General features: G+C 36.1%; 3 protein-coding genes across 4 annotated transcripts in view; 1 reads left to right on the top strand and 2 right to left on the bottom strand.

Moving 5' to 3' along the window:
* acbd6 (acyl-CoA binding domain containing 6) overlaps positions 1–2,827 on the top strand; it is a 34,847-nt gene extending 32,020 nt beyond the window's left edge. The window contains exon 8 of the mRNA XM_058784533.1: positions 1,498–2,827. Within this exon, the coding sequence (XP_058640516.1) occupies positions 1,498–1,652 (155 nt within the window). The 3' untranslated portion in view covers positions 1,653–2,827. The remainder of the gene's footprint in view (positions 1–1,497) is intronic.
* The window catches only part of xpr1a (xenotropic and polytropic retrovirus receptor 1a), a 111,864-nt gene extending 106,388 nt beyond the window's left edge, over positions 1–5,476 (bottom strand). For both annotated transcript variants that reach the window (XM_058784531.1, XM_058784532.1), the window contains exon 1: positions 5,295–5,476. The gene's annotated coding sequence lies outside the window, so the exon portion shown is untranslated. The remainder of the gene's footprint in view (positions 1–5,294) is intronic.
* A 636-nt stretch (positions 5,477–6,112) lies between these two features.
* On the bottom strand, positions 6,113–18,682 carry lhx4 (LIM homeobox 4). The gene is made up of 6 exons (XM_058785230.1): positions 18,532–18,682; positions 15,050–15,221; positions 12,276–12,478; positions 9,340–9,494; positions 9,081–9,252; positions 6,113–7,946 (listed from the first exon to the last, which is right to left on the bottom strand). The coding sequence occupies exons 1-6, from the start codon at positions 18,614–18,616 to the stop codon at positions 7,558–7,560; spliced, it is 1,176 nt and encodes a 391-aa protein (XP_058641213.1). The 5' UTR covers positions 18,617–18,682; the 3' UTR covers positions 6,113–7,557.
* Positions 18,683–20,852: the final 2,170 nt, after the last annotated feature.

Genomic DNA, 20,852 nt, shown 5'->3' with positions numbered 1-20,852 from the left:
TTTTCTAACAACATGAAGGTGAGTAAAAGATGACTGATTATTATTGTGTTTAACAATAATAAGAAATGTTTCTTGAGCAGAAAAGGGATCATGTGACACTGAAGACTGGAGTATTGGCAGCTGAAAATTCAACTTTGCCATGTCAGGAATAAACTACATTTTAAAATATATTCAAATAGAAAACAGTTATTAAACTGTTATAACAGTTTTAAGCTGTTATAATATTATTGGTTTTACTGTTGTTGTTGTTTTTTTTTATTAAATAGCATAAGACACTAAATTAGAGATTAAAAATCATACCAGCCACAAACATTTAACTCTTAAGATGGGCTCTTATGACTTTGGCCAGTGAGCATCCACTTAGTAACAATCTACAGTATGAACCACATGGCAACATGCTCAGAACACTCTTGTACTTGCCTTCTCTTTCACTCTCCTTCACTCTTATTCTTGCTAGTTTCCTCTCCCTTCCCTCATTCTCTCGTGGTCAGGGGTCTGAGGTTAAAAGCTCTTGTCACTCAGGGTTTTCTTGCTGACATCAGCCACTCACCTAAGAGAAAGAATAAGGAGAGCATTTTTCCCTCCTTTTTAAAAGAAGGCAGTAGTTGACATAGACGTGAAAAAGCACTCAAGCTTAGAGGAATGTCCCTGCATCAGCGTGGCAGGCAACACTAACAGGGTTACAGGAGTGCCGCCCCTCCCGGCCCTGCAGCCTCCTAATGGGGCACAAACTGCCAATGGGGCACAAACGCAAGCGTGCTGCTCAACTACAGGTGCAGCTTGCACATTCAGTCTTCATGCGTACTGTAACAATTACTTTAAGTGTACGGGAGAGAAAACAGGACTGGATTAAGTTCTTTTTAAGGTGGCATGTTACCTAAGAACTAGTAGCAGTGTTATTTTAGTATCATTGAGGTAACATTATATTTAGTTTTTACATTTTTAATTAGTAGGAAGTTTTAGTAATTTTGTTAAGCATTTTTTTTAAATACATTTATAAAGTTTTTATTCATTTTTATTTCAGTTTTAGTTATTTTTTATTGCCTTGGCATCTAGCTGAAATAAACTGTTTTTATAAGTTTTTATAATAAGTAACACGTATTTAGAATATATAATTAGTATTTAATAAGTATATTTTGTTCCATTTAATTTTTTTTATTTAATGAAATAGTAAGACATTGTTATAGAAACTATTTTTTATTATTATTATTGTTCGGGTATTAATTACCTATAATAAAATGAATTTTATTTAATTTATGAAAAAATATTCTTAAAATATTATATTATTTATATACTGTATAATTTAGCAGTTACTGTAAAATTTTATTAAGTTATAATTTTATTAGAATAAATTAATTATTATTATTTTATTTTTTTTAAGTTGACTGAAAATAAAGTCATATTTCCCACTAAAGTGCTAGTCAGTGTGTCTGACTGACAGTGTGTCTAATTTTTTATTTTTTTTCTTGTGTTCTCTCTCCCTCTCGCTCTCTCTAGCCTCAGCTTGTGAGTTTGCAGAAATAGTTGAGTTACTCCTGAAGGCCGGAGCGGACCCGTCAATCAAAGATCAAGAAGGCTCCCTTCCAGAGGAGGTGACAGAGTCTAGCGCTATCTCCTCTCTCCTGCGCCAGTACACTGCTCCTAAAGGCTAAATATCTCACTCTGTGAAATCTCACTCCACAAAATCAAACCAAACCCACATGATCAAGTTAAAAGTTCATACAATCTGTGCTCCTCATTCAAATGGTACAAGCCTGCTGTCAAACTGACACTAGTTCCAGAACTGAACTCAATCAGTTCAGCATTCTAAAACTATTATCATTGATTCCATTTGGCTCTGAAGCACAGATGTTATACTTTCAAACAGTTAAGTTCAGACAACCTATCCTCCCCCATCCTAGAATGGTACATTCCAATGAATGTGTTACTGTTGTTACTATTAAAGACATGGAATCTTACAATGGTGTCTCATTTTTTTACTTGTTTGCTACTTGTTTTAAATTTACCAAAAATGGTAGATGTAAAGCAATGTGCAGATTATTATATAAATTAATAAATAAATAAGTGATTCCAGAACTTGGGGGAAAGCTTAAGGAATTGAGGTTTAAGCATACAATTTTTCTTCCTGATTTAATGGATATTAAAACCTCTTTTTGATTGTCAGTTTAGACATTAAAGACATTAACATAAAAATTTAAAATTTACTCACTCTCAGGCCATCCAAGACATGGATGAGTTTGTTTGTTCATTGGAACAGATTTGGAGAAATTTTGCATTGCATCACTTGCTCACCAATGGATCCTCTGCAGTGAATGGGTGCCGTCAGAATGAGAGTCTAAACAGCTGATAAAAACATCACAATAATCCACAAGCAATCCACATGACTCCAATTAACATCTTGAGAAATCCATCATTAAGGGGATTTATCTTTAAACTAATATTTTTGGCCAAAATCCAAAAATAGCTGTTTGGACTCTCATTCTGACGGCACCCATCCACTGCAGAGTGTTCACTGGTAAGTGGGAAATTTCTCCAGATCTGTTCCAATGAAGAAACAAACTCATCTACATCTTGGATAGCCTGAGAATGAGTAAATTTTAAGCACATTTTCATTTTTGGGTTAACTTCATTTAATAGTAAATGTAGCACAATTCTATAGTACATTAGTTTTTCTACTCATTGGTCTCTGGAGGGTAAATAGCATGAAGTACCTCTGATCAATGTCTTCATGCTGTTATCATTGAATTTTTGGTTGGTGAAGCTTTATTTGAATTTTTATTAAAACAACAAATACACTGGGTGACTTCAAGTGTTTTTTTTTACATTTTCCAATCCGCCAACACATAGGAATCCTCAAACTTTATTTTACCCAAAGCTCTACAGCTGATACACATTTGTTGAAAAACAATGGGATCTATGTCTCGGAGTATGATGTACTGAATAAAAACAGGGCTCAAGTGGAGGAATGAGAAACATTAGCCGGGTTTGGGTCTGTAGAGCAGCATCCCTTCTCGAGAGCAAGATCCTCTGTCTGTCGCTTCAGATATTCCATAGACAGGCAGGAATTATGGTATCGGTTTGTTTGTAAAGGCTGTTTGTCCCTTATTCCGGTAATTTCCATAAATCCGCTGGAGTTGGGGGAGGGTCAGTGCCGCTGACGGCATCCTCCGTGGGCTTGTCTGCACGACAGTGACACTAAGCCCATTACGTTTCCATTATGTGCCTCAATTTCCCCCTGAGCTCTTCACTTTTGACACGGACTCCTCTAAAATCATGTCCCATATTGCTCAGCTTTCTTTACTTAACGTTTATGCATTTTTACAAGTCGCCTCTCTGGATGCTTCCCTAACACCATTAGTGGCAGATGGTGGAGGTTTGTTACTCTCACTCTTTCTCTCTCTCACTGTCTGTCCCTTTCACTTTCTCTCTTTTTGTCCGTCTCTTTCTCTATTCAGCCAGTTGTCCTGCTTATAAATGGAATGGCATGTACTGGGCTACTCTTAATGCAATGCTTTACTCCACCCTCACTTAGAATTTGCCAGCAAGCAAAAAAATGCTGAAAAATATCCCGCTAATATCACAAAAAAAAAAAAAAAGGCTGTAGTAGGCTGACGTATTTTTGTAGACCAACCCAAAATTTAAGATCACCTATCAACCCAATAGGACTGGCTTTTGAATTATTGCAGAAAATAAGCTCTGTGACCAACAGACATTTATGTTTCTTACACGTTTTGTTCAAATGAAACAACTTTTATGCATTTTTAAGCCTTGATACAAAAGTAAAAATGTAAGAGTAGGCTATACACAAATAACGCAATGGTTACATGACTTCCAAAAATTCGTTCAATTTTTATCTCAAGAACATTTGAGTTTGAACAGTTTGCAGGAGCGCAATCATAAAGACAGCGAGGCTGTGAAAGCAGTCTAGTGAGTAGATGGCTTTTCCTGTTCGGTGTAATCACCGACAACTTCTGTAGTCCCATAGCCACTTGTTAACAATTGGTTTTACTGATGTATTAACCAAAAACCCATTCAAAAAATCCACTGACTTCGAGGCGATGGAACTGGGAGTGCTAAAATGCAAACTCTCAGGTTTTGGCTTACAAAAATGCATCATCCCTGCAGCACTCAAGAAGTAGAGTGTCCCAAATGGTGCACTATGCACTTACACGCTATGTAGGCCTACTTATGCGCTACGTAGGATACTTAACCGTGTAGTGTATAAAATAGGTAAGCGTGCTGAGATGACGAATATTAAAACATTTCAAACCGCTGGATGGTGCATTGACCAATCAGAATCAAATATTTCAGAGAGCCTAGTAATAAACATGAGTTCCAGTCAATCAAAGGCCAAGGTCATTCTGATGCATTGAGTAGGCTATCAATTTGAGCACAGGCTTCTTTATTACATCAAATGCAAATGAGAATACTGCCCACTACACCTCTACAGTAATACTAACACATGACCGTTTGTCCTTGCAAAATGACCCTTTCTTTATTTGTATGGCTGTTGAATTAAAATGCCAAACAAGATGCCAGAGAACGCCATCATACACAAGAGAAAAATACCCCATCTATGCAGCCCAGATTAAATTTAGGCTGAATAACTATTTGCATGTTAATTTATTCCTTCTCACCCGGGAGGCTGGTGAATCGTTGGCTTCAGGAAGTTCGTAATAAAAGCTCGCAGATCGATGATAATGGCATTTGCGCTTGTGTTTGTCATCTTTGCAAAAGCAACAGTGCAGGAATTTGCTCAGATTTATATGTATACTAGTGCTGTAAGTGGCGTGTAAATTATCCCAACTGTCTTTGTCGCTGTTTATCTTTGTAAGACTGAACTATTAAAGGCCGTACATTAATGGCCGCGGCAGCCCCAATCAATGGCTGAGTGAAATCAGCTTGTTTGTGGCGCGTTTCTCTGCAAAGAGCGCCTGTTTTGCTGTTTTTTTCTGTTTAAATATTACTTTTATACCATGAAATCGATACGCCTCCCATGTTTTCTAGTTAAGCACAGTCTAACCAAACCATATTAATACTATAATAACACATGTTGCCGCCTTTATGCGCTTTAACTAATGGGATAGTTCAGGAAGTGGTTTTGAGAAGCATACAAAACGCCAATTGTTTAATTGCATCTAGTGGTATCTATATAGTGTATACATGACACATATCCATACATAAATATGTCCCTTTTTTAGTAAATGGAATGCATTCGAATCGAATCCTCGCATCAAAATGCGCGTGTCCGAATTGTAGGCCACTACATCTTTCGCCTGTTGTATTTTACTCACAGTTGTGTTTTCTGGCCGTTGAGAACGTCAGGCAGTCTGTTTGTCCTCATTTCACAGAGCAGTTTACAATTAGGTAACATTTAGAGGATTAGGGGAGGTTTGACTAAACAGCAATCTGCTACAGTCTATGGAAGCAGAAGGATGAGCGTGTGGAACCGCCGAACAGATGTGCGTCTGATGAAAGTTCCACATGTTTGTGTGTGTGTGTGTGTGTGTGTGTGTGTGTGTGTGGTGGGTTTTGCAGAAATGTTATTCCTTTGTTTCCGTAAATCCAAAATGTATATAGGCCTACACATAGATGTTTTGTGGTTAATAACCGCGAATTGAATATTTGGTCACGTGCACAATACCACCAATTTACAAAACAATAAAAAATGTGTTCTTTTATTGCTTGGAATATGCAAAGTGTTGAGTATTAAAACACTCCTGTGCGATTTATATTGCGAATACAATGAAGTAATTCATCTAGAGCCCCCCTCATAAACTTAAAAACCTTGCTTGGTCAATTCCTTTATATTTTGCGACCAAATGCCAGATTTAATTGAGATGACATCATTAAACATGGTGACATCAGTTGTTGAGTTTAATGACTTTAAACCAGGTTGCTCAACACAAAGCCAGTGTTGTGAGATTATTCATTTCTTGTATATATTAGGGCATTTTTCCCACACTGTTTGTAATGTAGGCTATTTGTTTATTTGAATGGGAATTTACTATACAAAAACAACTATTCTGTGTTATACTAAGCTGTTTAACTTTACATTTAAGATTGATAAAAGCATGTGAAGTAAATAAAAAAAGAATATCGCAGTAACCCAAAGACGATTCGGCTTTATTTCTCCATATAGATTTGACTGTACACAATTCATACCATTGGACAGAAGGCATATAGGACTAAATTCAGTGCTCTTTTTTTCAAAGATCCATAGCAATAAATAGTGCTCATGAAACAAGACTGTCGACACTTTTTGAGACTTTACAAAATTTACAGCCATTAAGACTCAACATAGATTCAACAAAACATTATTTCTGAATGGTTATTTTTCTTTTTTCCATGTTGCTCTTTGTTAGCTTATATGTTCACTCTTTCAGCATAGCGTCATCTTTACTCAGTTTACCATTATGTGGGTCCAAATTTTGCCACAACAAATTTTCCTCATGTTTACAATTGTATCACCAGTTTTGTAGTTTTACATCAACTCCATGATCCAACTCTTCATAATACTGACATTGGTACCCATAACAGGAATAAATAACACTAAATCCTCATATTTGTTGCTTAAATGTGTCAAATAAGAAAGAAAGAAAAAATTCAGTGTAAATTTCCCTTTCACATGTTTTGCTTGATAATAATTGGTCAGGCCATTTAGGTACTTGTGTCTGTGTAATATAAATCCACTTGTCATCTGCTCTGATATCCATTTTTGCTCATGGAGCAATGAATAGGAAACAAAGGTATTTTGATGATAGTATAAACCTTATCAATAACAAATATACTAAACCATACCAGAAATAAATATTAACTTTAATTTTAATCTTTTAAACTATTAATTTTGTTTCATTTTGAGTTAACAGAAAAACATTGAACTGACAGGGACCATTGACACAGAGATTTTTATGACAACTCAGAGCAGTGCATGCGGATTCATCCTTATTAAAAATAATTTTTATCTATTCTTCAGACCTAATGTGAAGGGCCATCTCTAGTAGAGCCGTTTAGAAAGTTTCAACCATTAAAATCCCAAACCCTTGTAAGTAGGAAAGATACACTTGTGCCACTTGTTTAAATATCTCTCCTTGTTCGGTGCGCTCCTCTCTTTCCCGTATTCAGCCTGCCGTGTGCAGTCGAGGAGGAACATACAGTAAAGTGCGTCGCCATTTTGAACGTGGACGGTTCTCTTCCTCATTCGGAAACATGCATGGACCCTCTTGTTCTCAAAAACGTGGTGGATCGTGATTGTTTTTCCAGGGTGGTCTGGGGTTTGAACGCCATTCGCAGCTACACGCCATTTCATGCTGGAAATCGTCCAATCCAGTTTTGAGAACAATGAAAAAATATGAGTTACAAAATTATGATACAGCGCAGACATTCCACGGCGGGTTGCTCGTATCAGCGCGCCATTCAGCAAGGTCAAGCCACCGTGTTAAATTAGGTGCCGTTTTGGGCCTCGCCACACAAACGTCACCAGTTCTTGGAAAGATGTCTATAAAATCTTCAAATTTCTTGTCCATAGTACCGCACTTTCCATTATGACCTTTGACCTCAGAACTGGGAGTGGTCCATTTCATCGAGCCACGAGGCAGGGCTGGTGGGGAAGTCTGGGTAGCCCGTGCTGCTTCCTGTCGACAGGTCAGAGGTGGGTCCGCCGGCCATTGCTCTCAGAGCTTGACCTACACTGGGCTGACCGCCCTGACCCATGATGCCGTCCATGTTGAAGCCTAAGTTGTTGAGCAGTGGGGTGTGGCCTGGGAGGGAAGTGATGGATGAGGGGGACTGTGGCAGGCCGTAGGGACTTCCTGCCCGCAGGTCATGGTAAGGCTGCCCACCCCCCTCCAGGGAGAAGCTCCCGTTGAGCATGTTGCCGTTCGTGATGTCTCCGACGCTTCCGTACAAGCCGTTAGCATGACCAAGGTCTGACAGGATCTGGTCTTCTGTTGGAGAGAGCAGACAAAATCAGTTTCAAGATTGTTTCCAAAAAAATACAACTACACTGAGAAAAGAAAAAAAATTGTTGTAGATACAATTTTCACTCAGAAATTGCTAGTAAATTTGTGACATTTTGAAGTAGAGAGACAGAATAGTATTTTCTTGTAAAACTTTGAAAAAAATAATTTTTACAGTGTACATTACTTTTCAACAGTTTGGGGTCAGTTAGTTCTAATTAAAAAAAAAAAATAGAAATTATTATTTTATTTTGCAAGGATGCATTAAATAGATCAAAAGTGACAGTAAAGACATTTATAATGTTATAAAACTTTCTATTCATCAAAGAATCCTGAAAATAGTTTCCGCAAAAATATTAAGCAGCACAAATGTTTTCAATATTGATAATAATCAAATCAGTATATTAGAATGATTTCTGAAGGATCATGTGACACTGAAGACTGCAGTAATTGCTGCTGATAATTCAGCTTTGCCATCACAGGTATAAAATATATTAAAATAGAAAACAGTTATTTCAAACTGTAATAATATTTCGCTATATTACCATTTTTACTGAGCAAATTTGATCAAAAATCTTACTGACATCAAGCTTTTGAATGTTGGTATATAGACTCTCCCACACATAGAAGAAGAATTGCAGTTATGACAAAGACCTCATAAATATCCTTTTTAAAAAGGGGATTTCAAGCTTCTGGAAATATCTGAGACGCGATGAGCATTTGTGATTTACTCTCCATACGCACAGGAGCGCAACCAGACTCTGTTCTTTCGACAACAACAAAGGCCCTGTGTGCTTCCTCTCTAATCGACTAAAAGCTTCACCAATTTTATAGAGTTTGTGCATCGCTGCTTTCATTTCTCGTAAACACGGCCTCCCTTTGAAAGCGGCTCTAGACTTTTATGAGTTCTCAAAACAGGTTGACAAAAATGAAATAATCATAAAAAACACATAGCAGAACCAAAAACCTCATTTGAATATTCCAAGCAATCCACCAAGTGGCATATTTTCAAAAGGCAAAGGAAAGGAATGAATGAAGGGAAATAAAAAATGTTTTTGAAAAGAATGCAAATGCAGAGAGAAAGACAAAGCAAGGCATCATGGGAGATGTAAATAGACTCACCTCTGAAACTAAGTTCGCTATCGCTGAGTCCTGCATCATCGGCTGAGCTCTCCTTCTCTGTCTTACTGGACCCTCGACTGCGTTTGACGCTTTTGTAGAACTGACCCCAGCGGTGCCGACCAGCATCCTTCTTCAGCCGTTTCTCTTTTGCTCGCCTGTTTTGAAACCACACCTGTGGACAGACAAGTCTCAGTAAAGACACGGACAGCCATTTAATCATATAAAACACTTAAGCTTGAAGTCTGACTTATAGTCTCACCTGCACTACTCTCATGTCCAGGCCTGTTTCTGAGGAGAGCTGCTCACGCACATGTCGTGCAGGCTTAGGTGAGTTCTTGTAGGCGCTTTTGAGCGTCTCCAGCTGTTTGGCCGTGATGGTGGTTCGTGGACGTTTTGCTCCTGTCTCTGAATCATCTGTAATCAAATTTGAAGAACTTATTAAAATTGTGACTGTGCTGCCATTTTTTTGGTCAATCCGCCCCACTTATTTGTGACCCTGGACCACAAAACCAGTCATAAGTAGCACGGGTATATTTGTAGCAATAGCCCACAATACAATTTTGTAAATATGGGTCAAAATTATTGATTTTTCTTTTATGCCCAAAATCATTAGGATATTAAGTAAAGATCATGTTCCAAGAAGATATTTTGTAAATTTCCTACCGTAAATATATCAAAACTTAATTTTTGATTAGTAATATGCATTGCTAAGGACTTCATTTGGACAATTTTAAAGGTGATTTTCTCAGATTCCAGATTTTCAAATAGTTGTATCTCGGCCAAATATTGTCCTATCATAACAAACCATACATCAATGGAAAGCTTGTTTATTAATCTCAATTTCACAAAATTGACCCTTTTGTGGTCCAGGGTCACATTTATAGATGCCTTTGCATCTTAGGATGGGGAACTAAGTATTTTTACAATATTGTATATTATTCTCACCAAGGCTACATTTATTTGATCAAAATACAGTAGAAATATAATATTCTGAAATATTATTTTGTGCCGGCAACAATTAATTGTGATCAATTGCATCCAAAATAAAAAAAATTTGTGTACATTATATATGTGTGTACTGTGTATATTTATTATTTATATATAAAGACACTCATACAGTATATGTTTAGAAAATATTTACATGCATATATTTATATTCATATAATTTATATTATTTAAAATATAAGCATAATATATTTTTCTTAAATATATACATGCATGTGTGTGTATTTATATATACATAATAAATATACATAGCAATTAATCATTGCCCAGCACTAATATTATTACAATTTAAAATAACTGTTTTCTATTTGAATACAATTTAAAATGTAATTCATTCTTGTGATAGCAAAATTTTTAGCAACCATTACTCCAGTCTTTAGTGTCACATGATCTTTTAGAAATCATTCTAATATGTTGATTTAGTGCTCAAAAATATTTCTTATTATTATCAATGTTGAAAACAGTTGTATAATAATTTTTGTGGAAACCATGATACATTCTGTTTTCAGGATTCTTTGATTAATAGAAAGTAAAAAGAATCTATTTCAAATATAAAATCTTTTATAACATAAAATGATTTACTGATCCATTAAGCAAAACAGTAAAGTGTGTTCTAATAAGTTCATAATATTTTAAATAACCAACTTTTAAATGAACTGAGATAACTGTCATAATGAAAAACACAAGCACAAAGGTAGAAGCTGGCATGAGCAGGACTGAACTGAACTCCAAAAAAGTGAATAAAAAAGATTTAATTCAACTAAACTGATTCACTGTTGAAGTGAAACAAATTTTTCAAGCATGAGGCAAAATGTCAGGAGCTCATCTATCGTGAGGTACGAGTAAAGAAGAGTTTGTGGGATGCTTTGAGTGGAAGTGCTCACACATGGCCAGTCAATACTCTCCTGAAACTGTCACACTGTGGCGGAAGAGGGAATAAATCTCTCCTGAGAATGGCATGCCAGTGCGAGTTATTGGGGCCCTACCGTAAAAGTGCATTGCATCACTTAATATAATCAATCAACAGCCCACAGAAATCTCCATAAATACAGCGTGAGGGGCTTTCAGAGGCAGATCCATGAGAGGTCAGATCACCGAGGGACTTAATATGCCAGACACTGAGACCCCACTAGACTGTAGTTAATGATGATTTTGTCTCCTTACTACCATCCTGTTGCCTCCTCTGATCTCTTAGTGTCTCGGTATGATTGTAAAAGAAGAAGTTAATTACACCATCTCCACTCCTGAACTTTGCTGTCATAATGATTTCCAATTGGGACAGAAAATCCAGCGACGTGGGCAGAGTCTAGGAACAATGCTTCTATATACCACAGCCACTGCCAAAAATCACATCATGTGCCAGTTCAGCAAACAGCTACTATTCTAATGGGTCAGTAGCAACTGGCATAAAATATAAATATTAATAGTATATGTTATAACAATATATTTTAATTAAAATGTAAGTCATCTATCTATCTATCTATCTATCTATCTATCTATCTATCTATCTATCTGTCTGTCTGTCTGTCTATCTATCTGTATATATACATGTATATAGATAGATAGAAAGATAGATATACTGTAGATACAGGTGTGTGTGTGTGTGTGTGTGTGTGTGTGTGCGCGTGTGCATTATAATCAATGTTCTAATTTATGAATTTGGTGACCAAACTTTCCTTTTCATGCAAAATGCCTTTTAATAAAAAGTTAATTCCTTAATGACATAATTCTCTAGGCACATCATTTCACTGTTCTGTCATGTTTTGCGGTTTAAGTTGTTTTGTCTCGCTTAAAAACATTCCATCATATGTGATAAAATGACAGAACTTGATATGATTTAAAAAATTGCTTACAAAATTTCAGAAGGTATATTAAATATATATATATATAAATTAAATCCTCATGTAGGTAAACTCTCACTCGGGTCACTTACTGAGCAATGGTTAAGATTAGTGCTTTATTTCTATCCCTATCTTGCCATTGTGTAAAAACAATCAAGTATTATCGCTGCATTACTTATTGGGCCTATTTCTGGAATTCTGATATAGAATTCCAACTGCTTTTATAGAAATACTTCATCAAATTATAACACAAACGTGTTAGAAAGCTCAATATATATTGCATAAGAGGAGCGACCAATTGTTGGCTCCCGAAGGTATGATTTACACAGATCTGAAGACAACAGCTCACCATTTTGTTTGGCTGTTTCGTAGTCCTCCTTGCACACGAGCCTCCCGTCCTCCATGAGGTAGAACTCATCACCGGTGGCCAGCTGCCTGCTGCACATGACACAAGCAAAGCAGTGAAGGTGGTACACAAAGTCCTGAGCTTTCCGGACCACCTGCGTCGGGGGAATCCCCTGCTGGCACGATGCACATTTTGTCCCAAAACGCCTGCAGGTACAAATAGAGACACTTCAGTTTGATACAGATTCAAATTCAGGTATTATGCTTTAATTATGCTTTTTTTAAATTTTTTATTATGCTTTAATTACCAGCAAAAGCTGCCCCAAAGACATGATTCCTGTTTTCCGTTGAGCCAGGTTACAACCATTTGTTCAATGATTTTCACATAATGAAGACATTATTTTATGCCTAATCCAAGGTTACAATTATGGCCAATAACAGAAGAAAAAGCAAACATGAACCAGATGTTTTCTACATCTATAGCTGTTTTACTACATCCAAACAGTGACAGAAAATGACAGATTTTGTCAACAAATGCTTATTTATAAACTTGTGTTTATGTAACACAGGTGCGTTTACGTTCATTGACATTAAATGGAGTATTTGAACATATTTTCCCACTCCTTTGCAGATTATAAATTAAATGGTATATTTTGAATACTTCTTTTTGCCATTAAAAATTTTACTTTTGACATTTGACAAGTCTATTAAAGCTGATATATACATATATAATATGAAAAATAATAATGTTAATTTTTACATATACATTTTGAGAATATTTTTTAAATATTCAAATGATAATTAATTCAAAATATAAGTATACAAATATAAATACTGTATATCAAATATAAATATATATAATTTTTTAATGCTACCTTTTGTTATTTTGATAAGTGCATTAAAGCTGATACATATATCATTTGAAAAGGTTTTCTTCTTTGTGAACAAAACTGTGTGATGGAATATAAATAATCATGTATAATAAATAATATTTTTTAAATTATATTAAAATAAAGTTTTTATTGATATTTTTGAACTCAGTGTCTCAAAATTAGGTAATATTACATTTTTTGCAAATCAGCATTATTTTTTTTCAAGTTGCAGGGCTGTGTTATTACATATTGAAATGAACATTAGTTAAGATCATGTAATGCTTTAGAAGTATTATTCATTCTTAGTTCATGTTAACTAATGTTGTTAACCAATGTTAACAATTAAAACCTTATTGTAAAGTGTTACCCAAACTCGTTTTAGGGATTAAGCATCATTACATCTTAAATTTAACTGTGGCTATTTTCATAAGCAATCTATTTATATCTGCAAAGGCTGTAATAAGTTACAAAAGCTCAGAATACTATAGCAGGCATCTTTGTTTGTGCTTGTCATGTCCCTGGAGTTGACAAATGGTCTTGATCAATGTAGCAGAGGCAGAGAGATTCACAGGAGAGAGAGAAAGAGAAAGAGAGAGAAAGAGAAAGAGAGAGAGAGAGAGAGAGCACTAAATGCACGTACAGAACGCCTCATAAAGCACTGAGTCAGAATAGGCTGTAAATCACAGTGTGAATACTGCTAAATAAACCCTCCTTTTACTTAACCAAGGTGAAGTTTTTGCAACATTAACGGGAAGGCCAGCCCCCGCCCCCCTCGCCTGTGAACCGCCAGCATTTCCTCCTCCATCCCCCTCTCCATCCTCCTCAGCAGCACCACCATGGTCTTAACATTAAAATCCTTCCTTTTGTCCCCACGGGCTTGCTAATAAAGTTAGCCTCCACTCTGAGTCTTGCTAGCGTTTTAGGTCTCATTGAAGCCTGTGACATTAAAACCTCTCAAACATGATTTGGTAAAAGCCACTACTGATCCTGTTTTGGATAAAAGTCAAACTTAATTTCCTTCCTTAAAGCCAAGGGGAAAATCCAATCGCAAAAAAGAAGAAAAGAAGAAAGAACGGAAGGGAAGACACAGGGAAGAAGAGTAAAAAAAAATGCAAAGTTGCTTTCTTGAGTTCTTATATAGCACTGGGAATTGAATTTGGGAACATGCGGTCTTTGCGGCCGCGTTCCAGCACTGTGCTTCCTAACCTGACACGAGAAAAATGAAACACTGCACTTTATTAACCATGACAGAGAATCTATGTGCCAGCCTTTCCTTGAACATACGCCCACACTGACACACACACACACGCTAGTGCCAAACAGCACTAAAAATCACAAGGAATCAGATGTGAAACGCCTCCGCGTGAAGAGATTTGACAAAGCTGTTGTCTGAAACAGTCTGGTTCTCCAGTCCTTGATAATTCATGCAGCCAATATTTTGACCGAAACAATGTCCAGCATAGAACAGAAATTAAATAACATCTCTCACCATATTATGTACAATGATGTACTGGCCTGCATAAGATTTTGCTCCATTAATGACTTAAAATATGCATTCATTTAATTGGATAAGTAAAGGTTGACTGTCTTCTATTTGTTTAGTTATGTGATCTCTATTTGTCATATTCTAAAAAGAATTCTTATTCATAAAAAATATTTTTTAAGATTTTTATGAATAAAAATCACATTTTGCTTTGCATTCAACAACAACAACAGTATGTGCTTAAAGTATTTATGATTGCAGCCTTGATTTTATTGTTCAGCTTCATAGAATTTATTCAACAAGAATAAAACAGAGAAATTTGACTAGATAGATAGATAGATATGAGCATGAAACATTGATATAAGATATAACCTGATGGTGGGGAAAGGTAAACGCTAACAGTGCAAGAGAACATGGACTCACTTGAAGAAATCCTCTTTACAGTAGACATTCCCCGCGCGAGAGAAACACTTGTCTGCCAGGAGCGCGTGACAGTCGGCGCACTTGAGACATTTTGAGTGCCAATGTCGATCCAGCACCTTCAAAATAAACTTATCCAGGATGTGCTGACTGCAGCCTGCGCACTGAGGGATCTCTGGAGAAACACACGCACAGAAAGCGATTTGGGTGAAATGTGCTTACAGAAATGCTGAACTTGATTTAAAAAATATTTAGATAAAGTAACACTGACATTTCTAATTTTAAGTCAATAACAAACATGGTTGCATTACATAATGCTGGACAGGCCTTTAGGTATTCCAATAAATAGAAATTTACGCTTCATAGCCTATTTTATGCATATTTATTTAATTAAAAAAGCTATTGATCTGTAATAATATGGGGTAGTCCTATAGAAGCAGCAACGATTAAAGTTCTTAAATAAGTGGCATGAAAAAAAATAGAATCGCGAGGTGCATGACTCGAAATTATTTTAGCATGTAGGCCTACTTACTCCGCTCGAGTACATAATTAAGAAACGTAGCTACAATCTTCTGTTAAAGTAAAATGAAATAAAACCCTAACAGTGATGGGGAAAATACTGGGGATACCTCTACTTTTTAAAAATGTAGCTGATTAACATTTAATATCTGTACAAAGTAAACTGACAAAGAATTATGACAACAGCATTGAAAAAGACAAGAATAAAAACAAATAAATGTATACTACTGCTAATAAATATTATGCGCATGGAGTTGTTATAATAAATAAGACTTGTATAAAATTGTTAAACAAATATTAGTTAATATTAAAAATACATAAATGCTAATTATTAGTGTTTATAGATAACGGACGTTATAGATTATTGTGAAAGCAGATTTGGAGTTCCTTCCACAACCTATGGGACCGGTAAACGCTGGACAGGTGAGGAAAGATGTCCATTTGTTGGTAAATAATCAATATCTCAGAAGAAAACAAGCGAGGACATGAGGACATTGAGATTGAAATCATATAAATGGTCCATCGATTCTTTAACAGAGACAGTCTGTCACTTCAATTACTGTTGCTCACGAACAAGTGCTCGAACAAAACAAACACAAAAATCCGAAATCTAAAACCAAACCGAAATAAAATGCATTTGATCTTATTCCTTATAATAGAGGAAATCAGTTTAAGCGTTCAGAGAATTAGAGCAATCCTCGATAGCATTTCTTCAAATCACAATATCATGACATTTAATATCGATATTTGACCTCTGATCCTCTATTCTTTCTGTCGGCAAGTTCTCACACGTGCTGTTTTAATGGATTCAACAAAAGCCAGGATTCTAATATGACGCAAGAGGATAGTAGTTTTATCAAAGAAAGAATTTTGATTAAGTGCTAAAATGCGTAATCACGTGAATAGCGTTTTATGCGTCATGTAAACGTACGGCAAATGTCTCAAAGTTCATCAAAACTGACCTCTACAGCAACCACAGCCAATAATATCACAATGACAGAGAACGGTGTAATCCACACAACCACGAAACACCATCAACACTGAAACAATGCGGTAACATTAACTAAACACCGTAACATAAAATACATAACATAAATGCAAATAACATCAAACATTAAACACAAACACATGTTTAACGTAATGCAAGCATATGTGATTCTGTGAATGACCCTTACTCATATAATAACAAGCGTTTATTTATTTATTTTTTCGTGGTGTTGTTTGTTTTGTTTTTACAATTGTACCTAACACAATATTTTACCATAAAAGTGTAAGAGATAAATATAGCTATTGTTAAATATATTTGACCCTCAGTATATCCTATAGTATTTTAAAATATAAAACAATGTTGTGTTACCCTTTCTGGTAAGTCAGTTTACAGGTGATTAATTATTTTTACTGTAGCATTTTCCATTCTTCTTCCGTTGAAATGACTGTGCTCAGTGCTGATTGCGCTGTGTGTGTGGTGCTGAAGGAACAGCGCCCAGCGCAGCTTCACTCACTCAACCGTCTTCAGCTTTTAACGCTCATTTACTCTAAGGATGTATTTGATTAGCCAGTCAATTAAAAGATGGCTACCACGACAGGCCTTCCTTTAACATCAACGTGTGCATATGAAATATACCAATTAACCCTTGTTTCGTCTGATACTGTTTTTAAAACTTTGTTTTATCATTCAACGCATTCTCATTTGCATCTCATTGTCTTGCAGGCTTCTATTTTCGAATGTTTTTTTTTTTTTTTATAATTACCCATATATTGTTTTAAAAGCACTTTATTCATTTGAATAATAATATTTAGATCCATACCGCAAGAACAGATTATTCTTAAAATAATCCTCACTTAATCCATCATTTATACGCCAAGGGGGGTTGAGTAGCAATATCTTTTAATCTACTATCATTTAATGAAATTAAGCATTCACCACTGACAGACCTATATTACCTACTTAACCTTTTGGCCATTCTTTAAAAAAAATAAATGAATAAATAAAGTGGTTCGTTTTCTTTTAAATTATTTTTTATTATTTTTATTGTGTACAGTTAAATAGCTACCCTTTGTTATTTTATTATGGACGGATCTAGTGACTAAAATTGCGGTAGAAACCAAGTCTGGTTCAAACAAGATGAGGTCCATCTGTACATTTCTGAAGCACGACTGTGAATAATTAGGTCAGGAATTTATCCAATTCAAACTCCATCTTGATTGTGAGATCAGATTATATAGGCCTACGCAGATTAACTTGCGACTGATAAGGACCAGATGCGAAGATAATAGGCAATGCCATTTTTTTTTAAATGTTCATGTATCTAGATGGTCTTATAATCTCTATTTCATTGTAACAAATAACATGGGATGCACTCCGCTCCATTTAACCACTGTATTATAGAAAATCGGATTAGTTATTATTATTATTGTTATATTTGTTTAGTTTCTAGCACCTTTTAGACTGTTGTTCCCAACCACAACCAACAGAACTTATTAAAAAAAGATGCAATGTAACTGTTCTAGCCAGCTGTGCGATCTAACATTAGTCTGACTAATCAGCAATCAGTCTGGCTATATACATTTATTTTTAAATTTACATTGTGAGATTATAAAACACTGCACTTACACCAGACACATTTTTACGCTGCTTTGGCATGGATTTTGTTGCAGATCTCAGTTACAACTAAAGAGAATTCATCAGTTCTCATCATAAAATAATATTTGGGATCTAATGCACGAGATTGGTCAGAATTTCCTATTAACGATATATACAGTTAAAGCTATTTAGATTAAAATAATAATAAAGCTCTATGCGTCTGATCTGATTTTACCACCCAGATAGTGGTTCACGTATAATTCCCTGTGGAGTTTAATTAAAAGCTACATGTTATTCAACAGTGGTGGCCTGCAGACGCCCGGAGGAGGCCTGCCAATTTTCTGATGAACTAATCAATATAAGCAGAAGAAAAAGCCCTTACGTTGCAGTGGCACTCCGAGGATGTCCGGCAGACCCTTCACCGCGCTCTCGCCGGGCAACACAGCCGCACTTTGCATCATTTTCATCCAGTCCGATAAAACGCGCACATGCACCCGCTCGCGGAGGTCTGAGAATCTCAGATGTGCGTAAAATAATTTTTCTCCCCGGATAGTGTCCTTTTACAGTCCTCGCGCCTGTGGTTATCCTCGTGAAATAGTCGCGCGTGAGTTCGGGCTCGTGCGTTCTTTTGCTGTGTGTCACACAAACCGCTTGATTCATTCACACTGCAGGGGCGGCCCTGACGTCACTCCCCCGGGGGGCCAATCGGAGGCGTGGACTGGAGCAAGAGGGGCGGGAACTTCTGCGGCTCGCGCTCTCAGGTGAGTGGAAAAAGCGATAAGGAAGTGATGGAGATAAATACAGTGCCGCTACTGAAACCTCAGGATCTGAAGTGTTTTTAAACCCTTTTGTGGCCTGGGGTCAGTCAAGCAAGTAACATAAATATTAGGCCTACGTGAAGATTTAACACCTAGTTTTATTTCAGCGTTGCTTTAGTGGATACTTATGTAAACGCATCGAATAGGTATATTGGGATGTAGCCTACTGGGATATGTAGCCTATTTAGACATAGCATAGCTAGACTGTAAAGAAATTAATAACAAAAATAAGTAAAATGTTAAGTTACCTCAACACACACTGTAAAATAAAAATAAAAAAACTACTAGGCTACTAATAGTAGGCCTAATAAAATTAGTTAGGCTAATTGTTTTACTGTAAGAAATTGTAAAAAAGAAAAGAGAAGGACTATGAATTACAGTTATAAATTATCCTCCACATTCTGAAAAAAATTCAACAAGGCATGTATAGGCTATAGATAACTTAAAATTGTTTAACAAATTATAGTGAATTCCATCCGTGCGCTATTACATTAGTTTACTTTTAATTAAAAAGTAGTTGGTTTCCTTTTAATCTATCTTTTAATCTAATCTTTTCATTAGCCTACATGTTAGGCTACACTTTAAATGCCTCAAAATAGCTCTCATAATTTCGCCCTGTTGACCTGAACAGTTCGCAGGACAAACAGACTCAACAGTGCCTGGAATACGTTTACTAAAAATACAAACTCAAGCGAGCCTTTACGTTGTTTATCAGCAGTCTCGACACAGTCGATCCTGACAGGACTCATTTCATTCGAGCTTTTCTCCCTCCGGAGAGAGCGGAGTTCAAGCGAGATGAACTCAATCTTCACTTCCAATTCTCTTCATGGACACTATAATGCGGCGCGTGAGTCTCTGACAGTCACCGCTTCATGAAAACAAGCTTCAGAATGGAGCAGTCAGTCTCATAATCGTCAGTCTGGCTGCTTTTCCACGTAACCTGTGTCACGTATGTCTTTAGTGTTTCTTTTCTTATACCTCACTCCTCTCATGCTCATTTTTACAAATAGCCTACATAAAAGCACATTTTTATATTACAACATATGTTCTGCAAGCTCTGCGAGATGCGTATAATCAAGAGACAGTAAAAGGCTGATGCGCGAAAGACAAAACTGTGCATAGGCTACTGAAAATGGTTGCTTCCTGTAAATAGAAATACAAATTTTATAAATTGTAAATAGCCTACTAAAAAAAAAAAAAAAAAGGTAAGGCTAGGTCTATGAAATTCATCATTTCATAATTCAATTCAATTCTATACGAATGCATTATGTAATTCTACCTACCTTCTAACTCTAATTCTACCCAACACACAACGCTTAACTGGTTTTATATCTCTATGTCTGCTGGTCAGTCTTGTTGAAACTAGTTAATGCCATATTTCAGAACACCAATAATAAATGAAATCTAAATTCTTCCACTTGAGACTGGAGGCACACAAATAACATCCAATACAGATAAAATCATCTCGTTTATATACACCGCGTATTTCAGTCCCTGATTATCTTGCTTGCCTGATGTAAAAAAAAAAAAAAAAAAAGGTGTATAAAATTATAAATCATGGACACCTATGTTACAGGGATATGTAAATAAGACGTGGATGTCATCAAAGTCCGATTATCTCAAGTTTGAAACAACGCAACCCCGTCTACAGTCTTGCTTAATGGCTCCAGTGTAATTTAGTTAAATGAAAGTGATCATCAAGCTGATTAAATGGTGGCAAACACAGCAGCCCTCAAGCTTCACCAGATTCCCTCGGCATGGGCCAATGGTGGACATGGGAATTATCCCGGGCCACGCTTTTGATTTTCATTTTGATTATGGCGAGGAGTTATTATGCAGATTATTCAATTACGCTGATGGTCAAGTGAAAATGTGAATTTAGTCT

The sequence above is a fragment of the Onychostoma macrolepis genome, chromosome 08, assembly GCF_012432095.1.
Source record: "Onychostoma macrolepis isolate SWU-2019 chromosome 08, ASM1243209v1, whole genome shotgun sequence".
Taxonomy (NCBI): Eukaryota; Metazoa; Chordata; class Actinopteri; order Cypriniformes; family Cyprinidae; genus Onychostoma; species Onychostoma macrolepis.
Note: the sequence above shows the minus strand (reverse complement) of the source record. Positions and strands in the feature narration are given on the sequence as shown.